The sequence below is a fragment of the Pantherophis guttatus genome, chromosome 2 (genome assembly GCF_059756535.1).
Source record: "Pantherophis guttatus breed Tessera chromosome 2, ASM5975653v1, whole genome shotgun sequence".
NCBI lineage: Eukaryota > Metazoa > Chordata > Lepidosauria > Squamata > Colubridae > Pantherophis > Pantherophis guttatus.
This window is the reverse complement of record NC_142064.1, coordinates 265,284,380-265,306,882: the sequence shown is the minus strand read 5'-3', so window position 1 is coordinate 265,306,882 and position 22,503 is coordinate 265,284,380. Positions and strand designations below refer to the sequence as shown.

General features: G+C 45.9%; 1 protein-coding gene and 1 pseudogene across 1 annotated transcript; both read left to right on the top strand.

The window, feature by feature from the left end:
- Positions 1–2,694: 2,694 nt before the first annotated feature.
- LOC132710042 (uncharacterized) lies at positions 2,695–3,857 on the top strand (annotated as a pseudogene).
- Positions 3,858–7,939: 4,082 nt separating this feature from the next.
- Positions 7,940–13,220, top strand: LOC148115765 (uncharacterized). The gene is made up of 2 exons (XM_087884159.1): positions 7,940–10,285; positions 11,223–13,220. Exon 1 carries the CDS (start codon positions 9,015–9,017, stop codon positions 9,831–9,833), a length of 819 nt encoding a protein of 272 aa, XP_087740285.1. The 5' UTR covers positions 7,940–9,014; the 3' UTR covers positions 9,834–10,285; positions 11,223–13,220.
- The last annotated feature ends 9,283 nt before the right edge of the window (positions 13,221–22,503 follow it).

The window sequence follows — 22,503 nt, the reverse complement described above, 5'->3', positions numbered from 1 at the left end:
GAACCATTTGGGGGGGGTGTTGTTGGCTGTCCTGAGCCTCCCTCTGAACTGCAGCCCTTGCACTTCCACTCCCAAAGCCCCCGAGTCTCTGCACCGATTGGCCGGCTGCGAATTGTCCTGGGAGGCCAAAAGCCCAATGTGAAATGTACTTTGACAAATGGGCCCCAGCAAACAGACTGGGACAAAGGGGCCATGGCCGATGTGCAGACTGGGGGCGGGATCAGCTGAGGAGAAAAGTTTGTGGCTAATAACGCAGAGGTGAAAACGTCAAGGTGAAACAGGCAAGGCGAATAGACCAAGGCGAAAAGTCCTCGACCGTCTCCAGCAGTATGTGGACCGAGAACTACCAGAATTACAGGCAGAATTTCGAAGAAGCAGAGGAACTAGAGATCAAATTGCCAACCTACGCTGGATCATGGAGAAAGCGAGGGAGTTTCAGAAATACATCTACTTCTGTTTCATTGACTATGTTAAAGCCTTTAATTGTGTGGATCACAAGAAATTGTGGCAAGTTCTTACAGAGATGGGAGTACCAGACCATCTTAAAAATTAAAATTATTTTTTTTAAAAAAATTAAATATTTTCCGTTGCAAAGTGTCAGTTTACAATAATTTACAAGAGTTCTTGACCTTTTCTGTCTTGAAAAATTCTTCACTATCTTCCCTGTTTTAAGTGTGTATCTCTTTTTCTGTGGTTTATTTTTTCCTCTTAGATAATTAAGAATTTAAACATTTCTAAAGAATTAAAATAAGTAAACTTTTTTTTAATGTTTAGTTGAAAAAAGAAATTGAAAAATTGAAAAAGGAATATTATTTTAAAAATTGAAAAAAGAATTTTAAAATTGAAAGATTTAAAAATTGAAAAAAGAATTTTATTAAAAATTGAAAAAAGAATTTTAGAATTGAAAAAGATTTAAAAATTAAAAAAAATTAAATTAAAAATGTTATATAAGAGTTGAAAAAAAAAAGACTTAAAATTGGAACAAGGAGTTTAAAAATTGAAAAAAAGAAATTGAAAAAATTAAACTCTCCCATTACATCTTGATGTTTCCCTCTTGATACAGTTTGTAATCGACACGTGTATTGAAAATGACAGATGAATAAAATTTACTAGTTTTTTTTACTTCCATGTCTTGCCAATAAGTATGGTATTTCCTGTCCCACCATCCATATATTAACCAGGTTCAATTGTGCTTAATCCAGCACTTCCTAAGAAATAGCTATTGAGGACCGTTTGGCATTTTTGGTTGCACAGGTAGTCCTCACCACTTCTTCCCTGAGCCTTCAAAGTTCCTGTGGCACAGTAGAAGCAAACGTGCACCTGGTCCACAAAATTTGTGGTAATCCTAGCACTTGTTCAGTGACCACACGTCAGCAGTGACTGTGGTTTTGAAGGTGGAGGAAAAGAAGTTGCACCACTTCGGGTTCTGCCAATAGTTGCACATTTATGATGCCTGCAACATCCCACACTGATGAACCCCATTTGTGACCTTCCCAGCTAGCTTCTGACAAGCAAAATCAGTGGATATACTGGCAGGAAATTGCAAGTCACGGTCATATGAAATTGCCTTTAGCAACCCACAGTCATTTGCTTAACAACTACAGAGGAACAGATATAAGTTGGCCCTGTCATGTGACATCATGCTTAATGATTGAGCTGCTTAGTGTTGCAGATATCAGTTCTAATTACGGTAGGTTAAGTAAGGACTTCTTGAACAAGGATGTCACCATAGGGGTTGCAGACAGTATTTTCTGCTATATAGTGGGTGAATCTATATTTCTCTATATGCATATATCTGCAGTTACATAATCTATTCACAGTACTTCAAGATATAATTGATGATAGTCCTTTCCATTGCTAAGAATTTGTGACTGACTCCAATCAACAACTAAATTTGAATAGATATTTGAACATGGATCTCGGTAGTCTTCCATGTATCAAATGAATCATAAATAATTTCAGTGATGATTCTAGTATTGGGGCATGTTTGCATTTTCATTGTAATATATACTTTTCATTTTTCACATCTCTAACCATTTTATAAACAAAGTTACACTTTTCTTTTAATCTCAGGGACAAACAGGATGGCAATAAGAGCACTCTGGACAACTGTAAATAAGAAGGACCGTTGAAAAGGGAAGAAAATCAAGCCAGAAATCAAAATATTTTCCATTTCCTACAGACAGAAACAGAATTTTCCTCCTCCTCCTCCAACAGCTGTTAGACAGAAGAGAGAAAATCAAGAAAGAATAAGCAGATTATGCAGAATTCAAGGATACGTTACATGAAAAGTCAAAGGAGATTATTTTTCAATCAGCAAAAAAGGGAAATATCTGGAACTGAGTGGTGAGGAAAAGGTCAATAGTAAAGCCATGTAGAAGAGACAGTAAGGCACCCGTGTGAGGAAGAAACCGGCTTCAATGACAGCCCCACTAAACAAGGCATTGTAAGAATTCCAGCCAGGTGATCCATCAGTGGATTGACTCCAGGGAGACACTGTATGAGTGTCTAGATGGTGAGAAAAGCTTCATTAGAGATTTGCATCTCATGAGACACCAGAGAACTCACACAGAAGAGAAACACTTTAAATGTCCTGATTATGGAAAAGTCGCAATTCCAGCCTGGTATACACCAGAAGACTCACATAGGAGGGAAATGCTTTGAATGTCCTGATTGTTGGAAAATGTTGGTTGAACTTCCAGCTTGGTGATACATCAGTGGATTAACTCCACAGAGAAACCCTGTGAGTGTCGAGGTTGCAGGAAAAGTTTCATTAGAAATTCCCAACTCACGAGACACAAGACCATGCACACAGGAGAGAAACCCTTTGAATGTCCTGATTGTGGGAAATGTTTCAATAGAAATTCCCACTTCATAATACACCAGAGGACTCACACAGGAGAAAAACCCTTTGAATGTCCTGACTGTGGGAAACGTTTTAGTAATAATTCCAGCCTGGTGACACACCAGAGGACTCACACAGGAGAGAAACCCTTTGAATGTCCTGACTGTGGGAAACGTTTTAGTAATAATTCCAACCTGGTAATACACCAGAGGACTCACACAGGAGAGAAACCCTTTGAATGTCCTGACTGTGGGAAACGTTACATTCAGAATTCCAGCCTGGTAAGGCACCAGAGGACTCACACAGGAGAGAAACCCTTTGAATGTCCTTTCTGTGGGAAAAGCTTTAATTATAATTCTGATTTGCTGATACACCAGAGGACTCACACAGGAGAGAAACTGTTTGAATGTCCTTTCTGTGGGAAAGGTTTCAGTAAGAATTCCTACCTGGTGATACACCAGAGGACTCACACAGGAGAGAAACCCTTTGAATGTTCTGACTGTGGGAAAACTTTCATTACAAATTCCCACCTGGTGACACACCAGAGGACTCACACAGGAGAGAAACCCTTTGAATGTCCTGACTGTGGGAAAAGTTTCATTACGAATTCCCACCTGGTGTCACATCAGAGGACTCACACAGGAGAGAAACCCTTTGAATGTCCTGACTGTGGGAAAGGTTTCAGTCAGAATTCCGGCCTGGTGACACACCAGAGGAGTCACACGGGAGAGAAACCCTTTGAATGTCCTGAATGTGGGAAACGTTACAGTCAGAATTCCGGCCTGGTGAAACACCAGAGGATTCACACAGAAGAGAAACTTTTTGAATGTCCTGACTGTGGGAAAGGTTTCATTGAAAATTCCAGCCTGGTGACACACCAGAGGACTCACATAGGAGAAAAACCCTTTGAATGTCCTGATTGTGGAAAAGGTTTCAGTAAAAATTCCTACCTGGTGACACACCAGAGGACTCACACGGGAGAGAAACCCTTTGTATGTCCTGACTGTGGGAAACGTTACATTCAGAATTCCAGCCTGGTAACACACCAGAGGACTCACACGGGAGAGAAACCCTTTGAATGTCCTGACTGTGGGAAAGGTTTTAGTAATAATTCCAGCCTGGTGACACACCAGAGGACTCACACAGGAGAGAAACCCTTCGAATGTCCTGACTGTGGGAAATGTTACAGTCATTATTCTAGCCTGGTAATACACCAGAGGACTCACACGGGAGAGAAACCCTTTGAATGTCCTATCTGTGGGAAAAGCTTTAGTAATAATTCCAATCTGGTGACACACCAGAGGACTCACACAGGAGAGAAACCCTTTGAATGTCCTGACTGTGGGAAACGGTACAGTCATTATTCCAGCCTGGTAATACACCAGAGGACTCACACAGGAGAGAAGCCCTGTGAATGTCCTATCTGTGGGAAAAGCTTTAGTAATAATTCCAATCTGGTGATACACCAGAGGACTCACACAGGAGAGAAACCTTTTGAATGTTCTTTCTGTGGGAAAAGTTTCAGTCAGAATTCCAACCTGGTGAAACACCAGAGGACTCACACAGGAGAGAAACCCTTTGAATGTCCTGATTGTGGGAAAAGTTTCAGTCAGAATTATGACCTGGTGAACCATCACTCTGGGGAAAAACCATATAAGTGTCCAGATTGTGGGAAAAGTTTCCTTTGGAATTGTCGACTGGTGAGTCACCAGAGGACTCACATAGGAGATTAACCATATGAGTGTCCAGACTGTGCAAAGATTTCAGTACTAAGGATAGCCTTCTAAATCATAAGCTTATACAAATAGGGGAGAAACCATTTAAATGCTCTGAGTGTGCATGGTGCTTCAGGACCTTCCAACCTTATCGCACACAAGAAAATGCACCTGGGGCCCAAAGTGATGAGTGTAGAGAAGGCTTGAATTTCATTTCAAATGTCCCATTGTAAGTTCAACTGAGAAATTGACTTTTTGAGTACAAAGAATTTGCCTGATTTTTTGTCATCAAATAGGTCATGGTATTAGATGGGAAGGAGGAAAGAAAAAAGTGGAACATGTTAATTTGATAAGGACTGGCCATTAGCAGCAGAAGTTGCTGGACATTTTATTTTTGCAAAAATTGTAGAAATCTGCAAACATCTTCTTAGGAGTGTCCTTCCCAATTTTATCATAATAAATGATAGAAATGCCATATGCAGAGGCCCTGTCTTCTCCCTGGGTGTCCTCAATATTTTCAGCCCCAGAATTCCCAAGCCACCTTTTTTTCAGGATAAGAGCACTCAGGCTACAGTTAGAGATTGTGACTCCTCATATAATGAGAAAGCAAAGGAGGAGAAGAGAAATACTGTGTTTTTCGGTGTATAAGGCACTCCGGAATATAAGATGCACCTTAATTTTGGGGAGGGGAAAAAAATCTGCCTCTGCCTACCAGCATCCATCGGTATTCATCTGGCCAGCTTCCTTGCAGCAAATAGCGAACAGCCAGGTCAGCTTCAGCACATTATTGCAGCCTGATTCAGCATGAACAGCTGATTGGTGGGTGGATCGACCCCCCGGAATACCCTCAATCAGCTCTTCCAGGCTGCAGGGATTGCTACAGACCATCACCGCCTCCGTGCCTTGCATTTTTGGCCTCTGTGCCTTACATTTTCAGCCTCTGAATGCTCCATTTCAGACTTGTTCAAGGCTGTGGGAATCGCCAGAGCATATTGCCACCAATTGCATTATCTGCCTCTGCATTGCTTTTTCAGCCTCCACAGCCCCGTTTCTGGCCGTCTTCCAGGTGGAGGCCACCAGCCTCCACCTGGAAGGCTGGACCTGGGAGGCATCTCCAGTTGGGACAGTGTTTGATTGGACCATGTGATGGACTTGTGGGTGTTGGGCCGGGACTTTAACTTTTCTTTGGGTGGGGAAAACCTGGAAACTTTCAGATTCGGTTTTTCCCCAATGTGCCATTATGACATCCCTAATAAAATGTAACTTTGAAGAAACTCAAGCCTTGGAGTTTCTTTCATTGGCGGTGTTACTTGGAATCCTGACACATTGGCTGCCCCTGACCCCTTTTGCCCGGTGTCATCATCATTGTTATATCACAAGTGCTGGGCAGGGCAAAGGGTGCTCTGGGAACTGCCCTGCCATTGCTCTCGCCAACTTGCACTGAGCACCAGCTGGCCGGCAGGTATTTGGGTGGCTGTGGCTACTTCTCTGTGGCTCCCACAGCAAGTTGTCCCTGCAGTAAATTAGTCATGTCAGGTTGTCCTCAAGGAGTTGGCAGAGGCGAGTTGCCCCTTTCTGCCAGTTAGTTTCAAATTTAAACATGTTGAAAGTTTCTAAATTTTAAAATATTGAAAGACACTTGTGGTTGGCTTGGTACCACAGAGTTCATTGCCAAGAGTGCTTTTTCTTTTTATTCCAATTCTGCAATTTTTCCTTTTTGGGGTGTGGTATTGGAGATGTGTGATGCATACAAGAAAATCCCCAGAAGGTAAAAAAGGTGGACAACACGTATCAATATGAGGATAAAAATAATAATTTATGTCATGATTAAGAGTTAAGTGCAGAGCAACAATAAACATTGATTGAATTTCATTATACAAAGAAGAAACATTAAAACGAATCCAAAGGAAATAGCAGAATACCCAACAAAATATTTCCTAATAGAAAAATGAGACCCCAAAAACTTACTAACACCACATATCTAACAAAATTGAGCAAACTAAAAGACAATCCAATGCCAGAGGAGATGGTCCATTGGGCCAGGCCAGAGGCCACCAGTCCCTAATCAGAGGAATTCTCCATTTCCTCAGAAGAAAAGTCCGAAATTCTTACTAGATCTTCATTAAAAATGGCAGTGTAGGGTGCCCCCGTAATAAAGTTAGCCTGATAATTAGTCAGCCATGTGCTTTGGTGGAATATTCTATTTTTTTTTTATTTTTTTAAAATGTATTTTAGAAATACATTTATAATAAGTTTAGAAATAGTAACTGTGAGAGGCATCGTGGAGTCCTTGTAGACCACGAGTGTCCAACTTGATCCTGTCACGTGATGTATTGCAACTTTTTTTGCCTCTGTGTGACACATCCGCCTGCCAGCCACCAGTTTAACAGGCCTGTAGTAGACAATCATTTAAATATGAGCCAACAGTGTATTGCAGTCACCAAAAAATCCAATGCAGTTCTAGGCTGCATAAACAGAGGGATAGAATCAAGAACATGTGAAGTGTTTTCCCCCCCACCCCCACCCCCCAAGTATAAAAATACAGACAACCAAGAAGATCAAATATTTAGGAATTTGGCTACAGCTAAATGTTCCTCAATCAAGGAGGACAATTACGATAAAATTCTACAGAAGATAAAAAAAGACCTAGAAAATTGGAAAAACTTAGAGATCTCATTTTGGGGTGGATCGCTACAATCAACATGAATATACTGCCAAAAATACTATTTTGTTTCAGGTTATCCCAATAAAATTAGGGAAATTCTTTTTTGATCCTTTAAATAAAGCACCCAAATTTAATCGAGATGGATAAGATAATTAGGTATAGGGATGTACTAAAAGAACAACGAAATTTGAAAACAAAACAGGAATTGGAACAGGATTTAGGTAGGGAAATTGATTGGTGGACATATACACAAATTCAACCTAAATATAAAAAAGACATAAAATTATATGAAATACAAAATGATCAGCCTGACCTGGACCAAATTATACAAGGGACAGTGGAGAAATTAATTAGGAATATATATAAATTTTTATTGCAGTACAAGATGGAAGACGAGGTAGTTAAGCAAACAATTAAATGGGCAAAAAGTTTTAATTATAATATAGAACGGTAGAGATGGGGAAAAATGTGGCAAGTAAATGCAAAATTAACTATGTCTGCGGCATTCAGAGAACCAGTTGAAGATGTTTTAGAGATGGCACCTCCCACCAGCAAGGCTTGCTAAAATGTTCCCAAACAGCTCACCAATATGCTGGAAATGTAACAAGATTTACAGAACATATTATCATCTTTGGTGGACATGTCCGGCTGCAAAAAGCATTGGGCCAAAATCAAGAAGTAGTTGGAAAAAATAACAGATAAACTGATTGATTGGAAACCAGAGATATTCTTGTTAGGAATATTCATTAGAAATCATACCAAACAAATAAAATACTTAATCTTACATATAATAACGGCCAGAATAATAATATATGCACAAAATTGGGGGAAAAAAATACACCAATAGAGGAAGATCTGATAAAGAAAATTTTAGATTCTGCTTAGATGGACAAATTAAGAAAGGAAATTAAAGTAAGATACAGAATACTATGCAATATGGAAGAAATGGTACAACTGGCTGGAGATTAGAAACAATAACAATGACAATAACAATAACAAAAGGGGAGAAATCATAAGTGTAAAGTGTTTGTAAGTTAATGTATAAAGTGTATAAAATCAATATTATGAGTGATAGAAATTATAGAGTAATAAGGGATAATGGGACAATAAGGATATAAATATTATAAGGGAAAATGGGAGAAAATGTAAATATTAGAAGACTACCGCTATGAAATAGTTGTAATAAGGGACTATATATTATGTGTTTTCTGTTTGTTATATTGTGTTGTTTTATAAATAAATTTTAAAAAAGGTCATGTGAAGTGTTAATGCCACTCTATAATGTCTTGGTAAGGCCACACTTGAAAGCATCTAGTTTTGGTTGCCACGATGTAAAAAAAGATGTTGAGACTCTAGAAAGAGAGCAGAGAAGAGAAACAAAGATGATTAGGGCCCTGGAGGCTAAAATATATAAAGAAGAGTTGCAGGATGTTATGTATGTAGATTTTGGGCGGGCAGTTTGAATTAACTGACTGTCAGCTGATTGGCTGACCACCACAGCTGCACGGTATATAAAGGGAGCTGTTTCCCCTGGTCAGTCACTGGGTTCTCACCCTACAATAAAGAGCTGTTGTCACTCACTGCCTGGCTTGCTGCGTCCTCATTCATCCAACTTAACATTGGCGATGAGGGTGGGATATTGAGGCCAGAAGCCACAGACAGAGCTGAAGTCACGAGCCGACAAGAGAGCTGCAAACCCAAATCCAGCCAGACGAGCGAGCGGAGCACTTGGAGAATCTACGTGCCGCCAGCGCCTTTCAACCCTGCGGAAGAGAAGTGGGGATCCTACATGTCCCGCTTCGAATGCTTCCTGGTGGCCAGCGACCAGCAGGGGCTGCCTGATGTACGGAAGAAAGCCCTGTTCCTGAGCCATTGTGGAGCGAAGGTGTTCAATATGGCCAAGGCCCTGTCGGAACCGAACTCAGTCCACACCATCTCGTGGCAGACGCTTCAGTCACTGCTGAAGGACCACTATGCCCCAACACCATCGAAGTACGTCCAACGGTTTGACTTCCGACAACGGCTGCAGCAGGAGGGAGAATCGATCAGCGAGTACGTCACTGCCCTGCGTAAGGCTGCAAACCAATGCGAGTACAGAGACCTCGATGAGATGCTGCTAGAGCAACTAATCTGCGGAGTGAGAGATATTCGTGTGCAGAGGAGGTTGCTCTCAAAGACAAATCTCATGCTACACATCGCACTGGATGAGGCGAGGGCTCAAGAATCCTCATCCAAGGCAGCTGAGAGACTACAGGGGACGACGCAGAGCAGAACGGCACAGAAGTCAACCCCGGTTCACCAGGAAACCGTGGGAACGGAGAGCGAGGGAGAGTCAGATGGGGAAGTCTACCAGACAGAACAATACTGGCAGAACAGGCGAGGTCAACGAGATGCCTGTGTGAGTTGTGGGGGGACCCCATCCACGCCAGACCTGCAAGTTCCGAGACGCCATTTGCCAGCAATGCGAGCGGAAGGGGCACATCGCCAGAGTCTGCAGAGCCAAGCAGAACCCCCATTACAAGCCACAGAGCAACGTGAGCCAATCAGAGACGGCGCAGCGGATGAGAACCAATTCGAAGGGCGGCTACAGGAGAAGTGCGAAATCTGAGGATCTCGAGGCCTGCACCATCCGAATCAGCCGGACCTGCACATCCCCCGGGGAAAAGACCTACACGATGGTTGGTATCGAGCGGCAGGAGTGCGTAATGGAGATCAACACCGGATCTCCAATTACCATCATGTCCTGGGACAAGCTAAAGGAGGCCGTCCCCAGCATCCAGATACGGCAACTACGGCACCAGCGGCTGGGACTGCGCGATTACCAGGGGAACCGCATCCCCGTGGAAGGAATCGGCGTGTTCCAGGTGGAGTACGGGGAATTCCGGGAGAAGCTTCCCCTCATCAGCTTCCCCTCATCAGCGGAAAACTCCCAACCCTCCTGGGCATGGACTGGTTCAGAGCCCTGGGCATGGGATTCACCGGAATCCGCAACGTGCGAGGCACCCTGAACGACGACCTGATGCAGGAGTTCCAGGACGTGTTCGACGAGTGGCTCGGCAAGTATGTGGGGACCCCTATCTCATTTAACCTCGACCCCAACATTGCCCCCATCAGGCTGAAACCAAGGAGGGTACCTTTCGCCCTGAAGCCCAAGATCGACGTGGAATTGGACAAATTGATAAAGCAAGGGGTGTTAGTGCCAGTCGATCATGCTCAGTGGGAGACCCCAATTGTGACCCCCATTAAACCGGACGGGTCTGTGCGCATCTGCGCTGACTATAAGTGTACAATCAACAAGGCCCTACAGCAGAGCGCCTATCCGGGTCCGATCGTGCATCACCTTCTGTACTCCCTAGGCCCAGGCAAGATTTTCGCTAAACTCGATCTTGCGCAGGCTTACCAGCAGCTGCCGGTAGATGGCGCTACCACAGAGGCACAAACTATAGTAATGCATAAAGGTGCCTTCAAATGTACCAGACTCCAGTTTGGAGTCAGCATAGCTCCAGGATTATTCCAGAGCACCATGGAGCGACTGCTACAGGGGATCCCCGGGGTGGTCCCGTATTTCGATGATGTGCTAGTCACCGCAGGAGACGAACAGCAGCTAGGGGAGAGGCTGAGACAAGTCCTAGGAAAGTTCAGGAGTGCAGGACTCAGGGTCAAAGGCAACAAGTGTATGATTGCAGTCCCTTCCATGGAGTTCCTGGGGTACCGGGTAGACGGAGCCGGCATACACCCCACCGAAAGCAAGATTAGGGCGATCCGAGAGGCCCCCACCCCCAAAGATAAGGCAGAACTACAAGTGTTCCTGGGACTATTGAACTTTTATGCAATTTTTCTAAAGGACAAGGCAACAGTAGCAGAGCCCTTACACAGACTGTTGGCCAAAAAGTCCAAATGGGTTTGGGGGAAGGCTGAAGCTACAGCGTTTGCGGCTGTAAAGAAACTCTGTTGGCCGAGTGTTTCCTAATTCAATACAATTCTATGCTTCCCTTAGTGCAAGTCTGTGATGCGTTCCCTTTCGGCGTGGGGGCCGTCCTGAGCCATAGACTACCAAACGGTCTAGAGGCACCCATCGCCTACTACTCCCGGACTCTTTCAAGCGCCGAACAGAACTACAGTCAACTTGACAAAGAGGCCCTGGCAGCTGTCTCAGGAGTCAAGAAGTTCCACGAGTACCTGTTCGGCAGAGACTTCGAACTCATCACAGATCACCGCCCCCTTCTGGGTCTCATCGCAGGGGACTGACCCACCCCGGCAGCCCTATCTCCCAGGATGACACGCTGGGCCATCTTTCTGGCAGCATACTTCTATCGCCTGGTACATCGACCAGGGGTGAGCATGGGCAATGCCGATACCCTCAGCCATTGCCTGTTACCGGACAGGATAGAGGACCCCATGCCTGGAGTTCCAGTCCTGCTGATTGACGTCTTGGACTCGGGGCCCATCACTTCAGCAGAGGTAGCGAGAGCTTCAACCAGAGACCACGTGATTAGGAAAGTCACAAGTTGAATCACGAGGGGGTGGCTGGAAAAGCCTGAGGGCGGAGAATTCAAACATTTCGCGAACAAAAAGGGCGAGCTGACAATGCAAGGGGATTGTCTTTTGTGGGGCGATTGGGTTATTGTTCCCTTGTGCCTAAGGGAGAAAGTTTTAAAGCTGTTGCATGAGGGGCATCACGGGATTGTAAGGATGAAGGGGTTAGCTAGGAGTTACGTATGGTGGTCCCTAATAGATAAAGACATCACTGAGGGTGGGGAAGTGCCGACCCTGCCAAGAGTCCAGACCAGACCTCCCCACAGCACCGGTCAGGGAATGGGAATGGCCCCACGGTCCCTGGTCCAGGATCCACATAGACTTCGCTGGCCCATTCCATCGGCAGGTATTTATGGTCGTAGTGGATGCTTTCTCGAAGTGGTTGGAGATCAGACTCATGAAAACCACTACCACCAACGCCGTCATTAGGGAACTAAGGCAGTTGTTCGCCATCCATGGCCTACTGGACACTTTAGTCTCAGATAACGGGCCCCAGTTCATGGCCACGCAGTTTGAGGGGTATCTAGCAGAGTTGGGGATCAGACACGTCCTCTCCGCCCCGTTTCATCCGGCTAGTAATGGATTGGCGGAGAGATTTGTGAGAACGGCTAAGGAAGCCATCTCACGCCTAGGCCCCAGGGACTGGCAGGAGCGGATAAATTCTTAATGGCCCAACACGCCACACCATGCACCCCCACAGGCAGGAGCCCGGCGGAACTTCTGATGGGGAGGAAGTTCCGAGGAGTCCTAGACAGGCTACACCCCAGTTATTCCCCTGACAATTTCAGAGGGGCAGAAAGAAGGCTGAGAGAGTTCACAATAGGGATGCCCGTCTTTGCTAGGAATTACGGGAACGGGCCCCTCTGGGAAACTGGGACAATCACAGAGATAACAGGCCCCAAGTCATATAGGGTAGACAAGGGAGATGGGAGGATTTGGCACCGACACATTGACCAGCTACAAAAGCGTTGGGCCGCCGACACAGAAGAAGAATTCGATGAACCGCTCCCTAGCTACCAACAGAACTCCTGAACTAACTCAAACCTGAGTCTAGCGGAGGGCTTAGCTGTCGGCCCCAAGATCCAGCGCCGCCCCACAGCGGAAGATTGACCAGCCGCAGAAGTCGCCGCCCACAACGAATTCTTGGAGGTTCCATTGGCAGAGCAGGGAGAAACAGGGAGTTCCTCCGACCTGCTCGATGCCACACCTCCGATTGAACTGCGCAGGTCAACTAGGGTGCGGACACGCCCTAGTCACCTGAGAGACTTTGTATGCTAATGTTCACCAAAAGTGACTTCTGGGAGGGGAAGAGTGTTATGTATGTAGATTTTGGGCGGGCAGTTTGAATTAACTGACCATCAGCTGATTGACTGACCACCACAGCTGCAAGATAAAGGGAGCTGTTTCCCCTGGTCAGTTGCTGGGTTCTCACCCTACAATAAAGAGCTGTTGTCACTCACTGCCTGGCTTGCTGCGTCCTCATTCACCCAACTTAACACAGGAACTGGGTATGTCTAGTTTAATGAAAAGAAGGACTAGGGGAGGCATGATAGCAATGTTCTGTCTCAAGGGCTGCCACAAAGAAGAGGGAGTCAAGCTATTCTCCAAAGCACCTGAGGGTAGAACAAGAAGCAATCGGTGGAAATTAATCAAGGAGAGAAGCAATTTAGACATTTCCTGGCAGTAGAACAATTAATCTGTGGAACAACTTGCCTCCAGAAATTGTGAATGCTCCAACACTGGAAGTTTTTAAGAAGAGATTGGACAACCATTTGTCTGAAGTGGTGTAGGGTTTCTTGCCTAAGCAAGGGGTTGGACTAGAAGATCTCCAAGGTCCCTTCCAGCTCCTTCTGTTCTGTTCTTTGTACTATATATTAACAATTGTCCCTTCTTTCATAGCCCCCATTTTCTAGTCCCTGCTGCATATTCTCTAATTTTGTAAAAAACAACAACACGACCTTTTAGGGCTCAGCACGTGAACTAAGTAGCCTGACATTTCACTATTTCACTTGGCTCAGTTGCAAAGGTCGGTTGCTAGAAGTCAAAACCAACCTGATAGCATTTAAACCAGGGGTGTCCAAACTTGGCAACTTTAAGACTTGTGGACTTCAACTCCCAGAATTCCTCAGGCAGCTTCTGGGAGTTGAAGTCCACAAGTCTTAAAGTTGCCAAGTTTGGACACCGCTGGTTTAAACAGGGGAAACATCTTGCAAACGCTTTAGGTAGTAGAAACGGGACAAGCGTATTTTTCTGCCTCCGATCTGGAGATGGCGATCAGGTAGGCAACCTCTGTGCCTGAAAAGTGCATAATAAAGGAGTTAAAACCATCGAGTACCGTATTGATAGAAAGGCTGGGAGGAGAGGAGACGCGCAGAGGAACCTCCTCTTCCGGATGACTCATGGGAGGAAGTTGGTGTGCAGAGCGGCTTTTGTGCTGTTTCCATGGTGGAAGCAGCAGCTGCCAGGTGAGTGGAGGGCAGCAGGTGGGAGGAGAGTCCGGGAGCAACTTGGGCTGGAAGCGGAGAAGCAACTGGGCTGAAGCCTCTCAGCTGCTGCTGCTGCAGGTTCCTTCCCTCCCCAAATGGAAGCCCACTGGTGCTGCAGGCTGGGAAACTGGGGGCTGCAATTTCTGCTGGTGGGAAGCTTGAAAAAGCCTCTTTCAAGTGGAGGTTGGTTCTCCAGAGGTGGTGGGTGCTGCATCCCTGGAGGTTTGTAACAGAGGAGCTCATAGTTTGAAGGATCCTTGGAGGTCTTCTATTCCAACCGCCTGATCAAGCAGGAGACCCGATATCATTTCAGACAAATGGCTCTCCAGTCTCTGTTTAAAAGCCTCCAGTGATGGAGCACCCACAACTTCTGAAGGCTAAGCTGTTCCACTGGTTAATTGTTCTGGGTGTCAGGAAGTTTCTCCTTAGTTCGAGGCTGCTTATCTCCTTGCTCCATCCAGTTTCTCCTCCTACCTTCAGGTGCTTTGGAGAAGAGGTTGAAACCCCCTCCCACTTCTTTGTGGCAACTCCTAATGTATTGGAACACCTAGTTTTCCTTTTCACTAGGCTAGACATACCCACTTCCTGCAACCATTCTTTAACCTCCAGCCCTCTAATCACCCTTGCTGCTCTTCTCTGCCCTCTTTATAGAGTCTCAACACCTTTTTATATTGTGGTGATCAAAACTGGATGCAGTATTCCAAGTGTGGTGTTACCAAAGCCTTATAAATTGGTACTAATGCTTCACTTGATCTTGACTGTATCCCTCTGTTAATACAGATGAAGATTGCATTTGCTTTTGGGGCCACTGCAACACCCTGCTGGCTCATATTTAAATGATTGCCGACTAGGATTCTATGTTCCCTCTCATAGATACTGCCAGGTGCCACCTATTCTGTACCTGTACATTTGGTTTTTCTTGCTTAAGTGTAAAACCTTGGGGTTCTTTTTCTCCATTGAGTTTCATTTGGGCCCAGGGTTCAAGTCTTTCAAAAATCCTGGGGTATCCCGGAGTATTACCTGAGGATTGGAAAAGAGCTAATGTAGTTCCCATCTTCAGAAAAGAAAAACCAGACCCAGGAAACTACAAAACTACAAACCCAGTGCTCCAAGATTTTTTAAAGATATAATACAATAGTTATGAGATAACATCTGCCAGCTCTTTCAGAACTCTGGAATGTAATCCATCAGGTTTTGGTGATTTATATTCATCCAGGTCAGACAAGTGTTCTCTTACCATTTTCTTGCTTATTTTAATTTTTATTTCTAGTCTGTTTTTTATAGTTTTTGGTAGGTTGGACAATAGTTTCCTTTTGTGTGAAGACTGTTGCAAAGAATGAGTTAAGTAGCTCTTCTTTCTCTCTACTGCCTGTTACTTCCTTGCTATCTTCTCAAGTGGACCAACTGTTTCCTTGACTTTTTTATTGATATTTATATGTTGAAACTTTTTATTATCATCTTTGACTTTTGTTGCAAGTCTTTGTTCATTGTGAGCCTTTGTTTTCCTGACTTCATCTTTGCAGATTCAGGCTATCTGCTGATATTCTGCCTTAATTATATGTCCCTCTTATCACTTTTTGTACTTGTCCTTTTTATCTTTTGGTTTATCAGAGTGAGAGATCTGCAACCATGCTGGTTTCTTGTTGGATTTCATGTTTTTCCTTTTTAGTGGTATAGTGTTTGACTGGGCTTATATGATCATATTTTTCAGTGTTTCCCACGCTTCTTGAGTTGTTTTCCCCTTTAGGCTTTTTATCCATGAAATTTTGCTTAGGGTCTCCCTGAGTTTGTTAAAATCAGCTCTTCTAAAGTTTAAAACATTGGTTGGATTATACTCTATTGCTTGTGTTTGCTTTATATTGAATTTCAGTAAGATGTGGTCACTCTTGCCCAAGGTTCCGAAATCTTCAACGCCTATCACTTCTTCTCTATTAGTAAGAATTAGGTCCAGTATAGTTTTTCCTCTAGTTTCCTCCTCTATATTTTGGATGATAAAGTTGTCAGCTAAATTGGTTAGGAATCTGTTCAATCTCCCACTTGCTGCAGAGTTTGTCTCCAAGTTGACATCAGGACAGTTAAAGTCTCCCATTACTATTGCAGTATTTTTCTTACATACATTTGTTAATTGATTAGCAAAGAGTTCATCTATTTCTTCTGCTTGGTTGGGTGGTCTGATAGATAGTAGGGGCTCTTGGTTGTTTTCTTCTAAGAGTGACATGTTTCCATTGCCTCTTTAGATACATATGGAGGCTCATTTTTTACGGAAGCTGTTTGTTCCGTATTGTATTCGATTTGGGTGAATCCATTTTTAAAATAAATTTGACTTTCAGAGTGCTTGAGTTGCCTCTAAACACTTTACTTTTTCTTCTATTAATTCAAATATTTTACCTTTAATACATACATAGTTTCATGCAAAGATGGGCATGATAAAGGACCAAAATGGCAGGGACCTAACAGAGGCAGAAGAGATTAAGAAGAGGTGGCAAAATTACACAGAAGAACTATACAAAAACGAGCTTAATATCCCTGATAACCACAATGGGTTGGTCATTGACCTTGAGCCAGACATCCTGGAATGTGAAGTCAAATGGGCCTTGGGAACATCTGAGCAACAACAAAGCTTGTGGAGGTGACAATATTCCATCTCAGCTCTTCAAAATCTTAAAAGACGATGCAGTAAAAGTGCTACCCTCAATTTGGAAAACTCAACAGTGGCCGCAGGATTGGAAAAGGTCAGTTTACATTCCAATTCCAAAGAAGGGCAATGCCAAAGAATGTTCCAAGTACCCCACCATTGCACTCATTTCACATGTTAGCAAAGTTATGCTCAAAATCCTACAATCTAGTCTCCAGCACAGAATGGGACTTTTTCCAGCACGCTGCTCCTCCAATCCATCCACTGGGATATTCTCCTAGTTGCTGGGGAATACTGAGTGTAGATTTCTCTCTCCTCTGGCTGACCACACCCATTCTGTCAGTCCTACGTCAGTCTTTCTCACTCAGTGACTGAGGAAACTTGCTTCTTTGCTTCTCTCTCGAGTGATTTCTCTGGCTGACTTGGTTTAGCTAAATTTTCTTTATTTTGGGGTTTTTTTTGTTGTTATAGCTGATTAGTTAGCTTATTAATGTAGAAGGAGCTGCTACGTGGGAGCTTTGTGGCTGCAAGGGGCGGTAACGAGCCTGGGGCTCCAGTGAAATCCGCTTCGGATTTCACCATCCCTCAGCAGCATTCCGGATTCCGACCCGGCTGGGCGGATCCGTGCAGTATTTAGCTGATGGCATCTCGTTGGGATACCAGTGAGCCAGTACAGCCACGAACGTCTCAGCTCTGAAATTTTAGCGGCTCCGGAGTCAATGCCTATGCGATCCAGCATACTCTGATGTCCAGGCTTGCCTGACAGTGCCCTGATCGAGCACGGAGTCGCCGACCGCTGGTGATTCCGTTGGAGGCTCGCGGCTGTCGTTATCGGAGTGAGGAACGGGCGGCCGCCATTTTGGGATCGTTCGGCGGTGTTCCCTTTTTTTGGGGACTGTTGACAGGTGCGACCATCATTTTGACTGACTGAAGGTTGGCGGCTGCCATTTTGAATTACCATTACAGGCCTGAGGTACTGAGCTAATTTGGGGCGTGTTGCTAACTTGTTCAGGCGGCGTTGTTTGGCACTCCCGTGAGCGTTGGGGCGATTGGAGACTGTGGACGTTTAGTCAGGCCTTGCTGGCCCTGCACACATTTGAACCCCATTGCTGTTCTAAGGGAAGGAACTGCTTCCACTGTGCATCGGAGCTTAGCCTTCCTTAGCAACCTTTGCCATCAACTGCACTTGGCACCTGCAAAATGGCAGATTCCGATTTATCATCAGATCTGGAGCAGGCATTTGAGCAGCATTTGAGCAACGATCAACCTAGGGCAGGACACAAACGGAGTAAAGCCAAGACTTCTGATAGACCTGCCAAAACATCTCGTTCCAAGGCCTTAGCTCATACCAGAGTTGAGCTGCGCCGCCATAAAGCACTTGAAAAACAATTTGAAAAGGTCAGAAAGACCAAGGGATCATTAGCCTGTCCTGAATTGGCTGCGGAACCTCCCTCTCCGTCCAACTCTACAACCAGAGACGGTGTAGCCAGATCCCAGTCAGGGACCTCTGACTGTTGTTGCTACCAGGGCGAGCCTATGTCGAATTTGCAGGCTTCAAGGAGGGTTTCGATGTCCCTGCCCAATGTCTCTTTGGCACCTCTGAGTGATCAGCCTGTGAGTTCTAGGCGTGCCCCTGAGGCGACCTTTACACCAACGGCGGCGGGGCTTCAGCCAGAAGAACCCGCCTCTCAGCTGGAGCTTCAGTCCATGTTGTCAGATGCCTTGGCGAAGATTTTGGCGGCTGGACTCCAACAAGGTTCCAGCGCGTCTCAACCTTCTGCTGCGAGCTCTCATACTCAAGGTCGCCCTGCTCGCCGTACTGAGGCACCAGCTTTGGCTCCTGTGGAGGTTACGTCATCTGAGGAGTCGGACCAGGCTGGTGACGGTCCTGAAGATCTTGAATTCTCAGAGGATGAAGGCTTGCCACCTGACAAGCCGGTATTTGTTGGACTTTTTCGACCTTCTGTTTTTAAATCGCTATTGTATAAGGCTAAGGTCACTACCCAATGTGGTTTGATAACTTCACCATCTGACAGTGTTACACCGGCTGCATCCCCTCATGACGCCTTGTTTCAGGTGTCCAAGCCAGATAAGGACGTCATCCCTTGCCCACCGCTGTTTACTGAGATGGTTCAGAGTGCGTTTGGGCATCCTGGGTCTCTAACTGCCCCAAGTAATCTGGACAAGCGTCTTTATTGTGCAGCTTCGGAGTTAGAGGACATATTGGGTCTACCATCTGTTGATACGCCTGTGGCCAGCCTTTCATCTCCTTCTGTTATATCCGCTGACGTATTGGATGGATTGAAGTCTGAGGAACGTAAGGCCGAGTTGGGCTTTAGGAAGATGCATGAGGCAGCTGCTTGGGCGATCAAGGTAGCTACTGCCATTTCGTTCTTCAATAGAGCTACATTGTTCTGGCTTCGGCAGCTGCAGGAGCGTCTCCCTGCGAATGAGACGCGCATCCAACAAGATATCAACAAAATTGTGGCGGCTACAGAGTACTCAGCGGATGCTTCCCTTAATGCCGCTAAATTCGCCTCTCGCGCCTTAGCATCGTCAATCACCAATCGCCGTCTCTTCTGGCTTCAGTTCGGTGGATCAAGGCCTGCATTTAGACCGCGTATGACATCAAAGACAGACCTGTTCCAGGAAAGCTTTATGCTCATTTGACCCGTAGTGCAGCGACGACAGTGGCCTGGGCTACGCAAGCTTCTGTCCTGGATATTTGCCGAGCAGCCACGTGGGCGTCGGCTTCGTCGTTCATTCGCCCAGGATAGTCAGCTTGGGTAGATCCCAGTGGATGGATTGGAGGAGCAGCGTGCTGGAAAACGGACGTTGACTTACCTGAATGTCCCTTTTCAGAATGCTGCGACTCCAATCCATGCCCACCCTGTTAGGGCTTCCTGTTCCCGAAGTCCTGCTACCTGTTATGGTTGTTGTTCCGGCTTTTAGACTTATGGTTTTTTTGTTCCTTCGTGAGGAAAGACTGACGTAGGACTGACAGAGTGGGCATGGTGAGCCAGAGGAGAGACAAATCTACACTCAGTATTCCCCAGCGACTAGGAGAAGACCCAGTGGATGGATTGGAGTCGCAGCGTTCTGAAAAGGTAAGTCAATGTCCGTTTCGCCTCGGTCTATTCGCCTTGCCTGTTTCAACGTGAGATTTTCACCTCTGTGTTATTAGCCACAAACTTTTCTCCTCAGCTGACCCCGCCCCCAGGCTGCACATCGGCCACGGCCCCTTCGTCCCAGTCCGTTCACCGGGTCCCATTCATTGAAGTACATTTCGCGTTGGGCTTTTGGCCTCCCAGGATAATTTGTAGCCAGCCAATCTTTTGAGGATTTGGGGAAGAGGGGAGGAGGACATTTCCATACTTGCGAGCCAAAGTGCCTGAGACAAGGGCTGGTTCGCATCTCTTTGCCACAAATGACGGGGGGGTGGGTGGGTGGGGGGCGGGAGGGAGGAGGGGAGGAGGACATTTCCATCCTTGCAAGCCAGGCTGCTTGCAAGGATGGAAATGAAGAGGACTGAGGTTTCACTGAAAGGAGTATGTGTGAAGTCCAGTATGTTTGAAGTCTGAGAGAAAAATTCTTTTTACCACTTTTTTTTTTTTTTTTGGCCGGGGCAAATACATTGATCTGGCTTTGATTTTCCTACCCTTTACCCTTAACAACCTCTTTCCTCAATAAACAAACATCAGAACTTAAATAGCCAGATTCCCTCTTAATTTCCTAAGGAAAAAAATTGTGTCCTCTCCTATAAGGACATACCATTGAGTGAACAAATGAATTCTTTATTGGCCAAGTGTGATTGTTTCAGTTTCAGTTTCAGTTTATTTAGATTTATATACCGCCCTACTCCCGAAGGACTCAGGGCAGTGAACAGCCAAGATAAAATACATACCCCTGTTTTTAAAAACAAATTAAAATTAAATAATTAAAAGAGTTAAGCCAGCCCAGCTTGTTGAAATAAAAAAGTCTTGAGGGTGTGGCGGAAGGTGCATAAATCTGAAATCCTCTGTATCTCCGGGGGGAGCTCGTTCCAAAGGGCAGGTGCCCCCACAGAGAAGGCTCTCCCCCTGGGGGCCACTAGTTGACACTGTTTGGCCGAATGCACCCTGAGGAGCCACTCTCTGTCAGAGTGTACTGGCCGGTGAGAGGCTACCGGTGGCAGAAGGCAGTCTCGTAGGTATCCAGGTCCTGAGTCATGGAGCGCTCTAAAGGTGGTAACCAATACCTTGAAGCGCACCTGGAAGACCACCGGGAGCCAGTGCAGCTCGCGCAGGGGAGGTGTTACATGGGAACACCATGTCGCTCCCATAACCACCCATGCGGCCGCATTCTGGACCAGCTGGAGCCTACGGGTGCTCCTCAAGGGGAGCCCCATGTACAGAGCATTGCAGTAGTCCAGGTGGGAAGTGACGATGGCATGAGTGACTGTGCCTAAGGAGTCCTGATCCAGAAAGGGATGCAACTGGCGAATCAGGCGAACCTGATAAAAAGTCCCTCTGGGCACAGCCGTCAGATGTTCTTCTAAAGACAGCCGTGTATCCAGGAGCACACCCAAGTTGCGAGCCCTCTCCGTGGGGGCCAATGATTCGCCCCCAATAGTCAGTGATGGCACCAACTGGCTATATCGGGACGCCGGAAACCACAGCCACTCAGTCTTGGACAGGTTGAGCCTGAGTCTATTTCTCCCCATCCAGATCCGCACAGCCTCCAGGCACGGGACATCACTTCAGGGGAATCATTGGGGTGGCCCGGGGTGGAGATTTATAGCTGAGTGTCATCAGCGTACTGGTGGTACTTCACCCCGAAACCACGGATGATCTCACCCAGTGGCTTCACATAAATGTTGAACAGGAGGGGCGAGAGGACCGACACTTGTGGCACCCCGCACACAAGGCGCCTCGGGGTCGATCTCTGCCCTCCTGCCAACACCGACTGCGACTGGTCAGAGAGAAAGGAGGCGAACCACCGCAACACGGTGCCCCCCACCCCCAACTCTTCCAATCAGAGCAGCATGATATCATGGTCGATGGTATCAAAAACCGCTGAGAGGTCTAATAGGACCAGGACAGAAGAACAGCCCCTGTCCCGAGCCCTCCAGAGATCATCAACCAATGTGACCAATGCTGTTTCCGTGCTGTATCCAGGCCTGAAACCCGACTGGAATGGATCTAGATAAACCGTTTCATCTAGGTACTGGGGAAGCTGTTGCGCCACCACACTCTCAACAACCTTTGCCACAAAGTGAAGGTTGGAGACTAAGTCTACCCAGAATCCTGTCCACATCTTCGGGAGTCACAAGATCAAACTCCTCCCAGATAACATTCTCAAGACCTTCCTCCATCACCCCTCCCGGATCTACCCAGTCAGAGTCCAAGTCTTCCCGAATTTGAGCGATTTTGTCATACAGATACTGTACAAAGTCCTCGGCCCGGCCCTCCAAAGGGTCTTCCTGCGCTCCCAGATGGAGCAGGGAGCGGGTCACCCTAAACAGGGCAGCCGGGCGATTATCTGATGACGCAATAAGAGCGGAAAAATAATTAAATTTCACCGCTTTTATTGCCACTCGGTAGGTCTTAATGTGAGCCCTCACCAGTGTTTGGTCGGATTCG